Source organism: Frankliniella occidentalis, unplaced genomic scaffold, assembly GCF_000697945.3.
Source record: "Frankliniella occidentalis isolate FOCC.00 unplaced genomic scaffold, Focc_3.1 Scaffold77, whole genome shotgun sequence".
NCBI lineage: Eukaryota > Metazoa > Arthropoda > Insecta > Thysanoptera > Thripidae > Frankliniella > Frankliniella occidentalis.
This window is the reverse complement of record NW_026267207.1, coordinates 869,750-873,382: the sequence shown is the minus strand read 5'-3', so window position 1 is coordinate 873,382 and position 3,633 is coordinate 869,750. Positions and strand designations below refer to the sequence as shown.

Here is a 3,633-nt window from a genome sequence, read left to right as displayed (position 1 = left end):
ATAAGTAAGACACTCAGAGAATCAACGTAGAATCACAAGTAAATGGGACTTAACAGGCTTACAAGTTGCCCGCCACGTTTGCACCAATGGCACGCAGGTATGATAAGACGTCGTCTGCTTCTCGGTACTCCTCGTAGCGGGCCTGGATGCGGGCGACGCGCGCATCGGTCACCTCGCACTGGGCACGGCGCTTCTGGGGGGAGTGGCCGGCCTCAGCACGGGAACACTCGACGTCGATCACCGCCACCTCCTGCAGCTGGTCCAGGAAGACATACAGCGAAGGGTGGTTCTTCCCGACCAGCGTGCCGAGGCGACGGTGCCATGCCTCGCAGGTGTTTGTTGTGCGGGGCAGCCCCTGCTCAGCCCGGCTGTAGCAGTTCCAGAGGGCTGGAGGGAACATGGGCCGCCCTCGTTGCCGGACGCGTCCACCCCGCCTGCGCGCCTGCAGTCGTCCTCTCACGTAGTGGTCTTCTACATGCTGGAAGACAGGGCGCAAGGCAGGGTCGGAGACTTCCTGAAGCGCGTCGAACGCGTCCTCGACGTCGTCCACAGGAACGAAGGCGATCGCGATGAGAGCGTGGAAGTCTGCTCGCATCCCCTCGCTCTCCTCCGCCCTGTAGACGATCGCCAGCCCCGCAGCTTGCACTTGGCGGAAGAAAGTCTGCCCCAGATGGAAGAGGCACGCACAGAGCTCGGCGTCTAGGGCACGGTATTTTGGCATTAACAACGGCTATATCACTTGTATCATGCCTGGATATAATTATTTGATCCACTGTGTCACCTGGGAAGGCTGTTCTGACGGCCGATATCGCCCCCTGCTCGTAGTCTGTGGACACGTACTCAGGTTGCAGGTCTTTCCGCAAGCGCCGGCGCACCTCCGTCTTCAGGACGTCGAAGAGCTTCTCGTAGGTGCGCCGAGTCTTATTTTCCAGCAGGGCGATGACCAGGGGCACCCACTTCCCGTTCACACAACCATGGATTGCGTAGATCTGGCATACTATCTTGGGGGCTGATTTAAAGGTGCCATCCATGACCCAGTATGTCGCCCGCTGCAGCAGCTTGAGGTGGTGGTTACTGCTGAACACCAGCATGCGCTCCTCGTCCTCAGGTTCGTAGTAGAGAAGCCATCTGTCCCCTGGAATTTATAGTCATGGAAAAACTCCATATGTTTTCTGCCCGCAACATTTACATCTATATATGTACCTTTCAGAGTGACATGAAAACGTCTGGGTATGTTGTCTAGTTCGTCAAGGCTCTTGGGTTCAGGGGGAAGGTGTTGTCTTTTGACCCGACGCACCATCTTCCTTAGGGCCGCATTCTTCGGCAGCTTTGTGGTGGTCTCCGTGCTGACCCGCGCGACCTTGGGCTGGATGACTGAGGTGGTGGAGGCCCGCGATGTGCCTGCTGCCTGCTTGATGTCCTGGACACACTCCGCGGCCTTGCAGCGACCCCAGTCTGGGCCATGGGTGTGGTCAGCCGCGGTCACCACCTTGTCGTGCTGGTCCACGACGATCCGGCCCAGGCAGGCCCCGCGCTGGTCACATCGCCATGCGATGCCGAGCTTCACCTGACGGTGCTTCGTGTACATGTGACCAGCGTGGATGGCCTTCCTGGTGTACCGCACGACGTCCATGGGTGACTCGGCGGCCCAGCCAGCCCCAGCCTGCCGTTGCCTAGCTGGGACCAACAATGGTTGGGGACCAGTTGGCCGCCCCAGTGGGCCGAGTTCAAAATTCGACCCGGGACGAGATAGGGTCGGGACGTATCGGGCCGGGTACGAGTCGGCCGGGACGAGTTGTCCTGCTCCCCCGTTTGGGTGCTAGGGGGCATCTCTGAACAAAAATGTGGTGAATATGACCAAATGGTCTGTTAAACCGTAGAAAAGGCTTTATATCAAAAAAAATTGTGTAGACACTCCTATTCACCCGTCTCGGGTGTCAGCGCCGCAGGCCTAGCTATATGTGCGCCAGGCGCGTCGCAGCGTAACAGTGTCTCGTGAGATATCGCGAAGCCTGTTACGCGAGACGTGGTCTGGCGTACATATAGCTAGTTTTAAATTTATTTTTGGCTACCTGTAAAAATGGAAAATATGACAGTAAATCTGAAATGTATTGTCAGATGTAGTGTAGTCATAGGTAGTGTCAGACAAGAAATAGGGCTCATTAAAATTATTATCTTTTCCCTGGAGCTCTTTCCTGAGCCTCTGACGCTCTGGCACGTTCCTTAATGAATACCTTGGTTGTGTGTCTTTATTGGAATGAAAAAGAATATTTAATTAATCTGCTCACAAAAAGTTCTAATGTGAGAGCAATTTATAACTAGCTACATGTACGCCAGACCACGTCTCGCGTAACAGGCTTCGCGATATCTCATGAAACACTGCTACGCTGCGACGCGCCTGGCGCACATATAGCTAGGCCTGCGGCGCTGACACCTAAAACGAGTTACTGGGAGGGTATTCGGGAACAGGGCCCGGCCTCAAAATTTGACATACCCACAGCATTTGTCGGCTACTTATAACTTTAAAATTAGGGAAGCGAAACTTCTACTGTTCGGTAAACGCACTGTGAGAAAAAACAACGGAAAATCAACGGACAACAGCGGCAATTATTTTCCGGACTTGTCCGTACCCTACAGTTAGTTGTACGGTTGAAGCAAAACGGTTGTTCCGGGTTGTTCCGTACCCTATTTCTGGGGTGCAGAGCAACCGTATCACGTATTTAACGGAGGTGAGCGGCAATTATTTTCCGGAGGCGTCCGTACCCTACATTTTGTTACATGGTCCAACTCAAACGGTTCTTCCGTACCTCTTTACTGAAGCATGCTATAACGGAAGGTCCGTTGGCAGTCCCGTAGAATCAGATGTTTTTTTTTGCAGTGCGTATTGTTGAGTTGAGTTGAGAACACACTGCAACTCGGTTAAAATCTGTGTAGGGCCGCAGTGGCTTCAGAGTGCTGTGATATTGTGAATGGATGAATACCCGCTTTGGACCCGGATGGACCCGCATTACAGCTCTGGGTTCATACCTCATGAAGTCCAGCACGAGGTCGGGCTTCTGCTGGAACTCCGTGGTGTTGGTGACCTTGGAGTGCGCTAGGAAGGTGAAGAACTGGTCCAGGCACCGCATGTATAGGCGGCGGGTGTTTCATTCGTCCTTTGTCCCGTCTTCCACCTGCTTGCGGAGGTCGTCCTGCAGAAGCTGATTGTCGCGGAGGTCGTCCCGCAGAAGCTGATTGTCGGCCTTCGGTTCGCCCAAACGCTTCCTGATGACTTCCGAGACCTTTGTTGGGTCTTCGACCTCGTCAATTTGATTTAGAGTGTCCTGTACATCGTCTTCGTCGCGTTCCCCGTCATCGTCTTCAGGCGTGTAGACGCCAAAGATTTCCTCGTATGCTTTCTTGGCGGCCTCGGCCTCCTCGTGCGCGTGCAGGAATGGTGTCCCAGGGCCAACGGCAGTCTCTCCGTCGCAGTGCCGGTAGCCGAGGTGGAGGAAGGGCTTCAGAGGTTGATTGGTGTCTGTGGCCATCTCTACCAACTGAAAACGTGACAAAGAGGTTGTGGTTAAGCTATATTCAGTTGAGCCAACGCTCGACGCACGCTCCTACAAGCGTGGGGCCGACGCTCGGATGAGC

General features: G+C 54.5%; 1 protein-coding gene across 1 annotated transcript; it reads right to left on the bottom strand.

Annotated features, from left to right (window-relative positions):
- Nucleotides 1–58: 58 nt before the first annotated feature.
- Nucleotides 59–1,633, bottom strand: LOC127749675 (uncharacterized). The gene is made up of 3 exons (XM_052268814.1): nt 1,204–1,633; nt 782–1,135; nt 59–699 (listed from the first exon to the last, which is right to left on the bottom strand). The coding sequence occupies exons 1-3, from the start codon at nt 1,631–1,633 to the stop codon at nt 59–61; spliced, it is 1,425 nt and encodes a 474-aa protein (XP_052124774.1).
- Between the last annotated feature and the right edge of the window lie 2,000 nt (nt 1,634–3,633).

Excerpts from the sequence above, each read along its gene's own strand:
- LOC127749675 (XM_052268814.1), bottom strand. The coding sequence starts at position 1,633 with ATGGACGTCGTGCGGTACACCAGGAAGGCCATCCACGCTGGTCACATG. Across the intron at positions 1,136-1,203 it reads TTTTCATGTCACTCTGAAAG|GGGACAGATGGCTTCTCTAC; the intron begins GTACATATATAG and ends TATAAATTCCAG. Across the intron at positions 700-781 it reads CGTCAGAACAGCCTTCCCAG|ACGCCGAGCTCTGTGCGTGC; the intron begins GTGACACAGTGG and ends ACCGTGCCCTAG.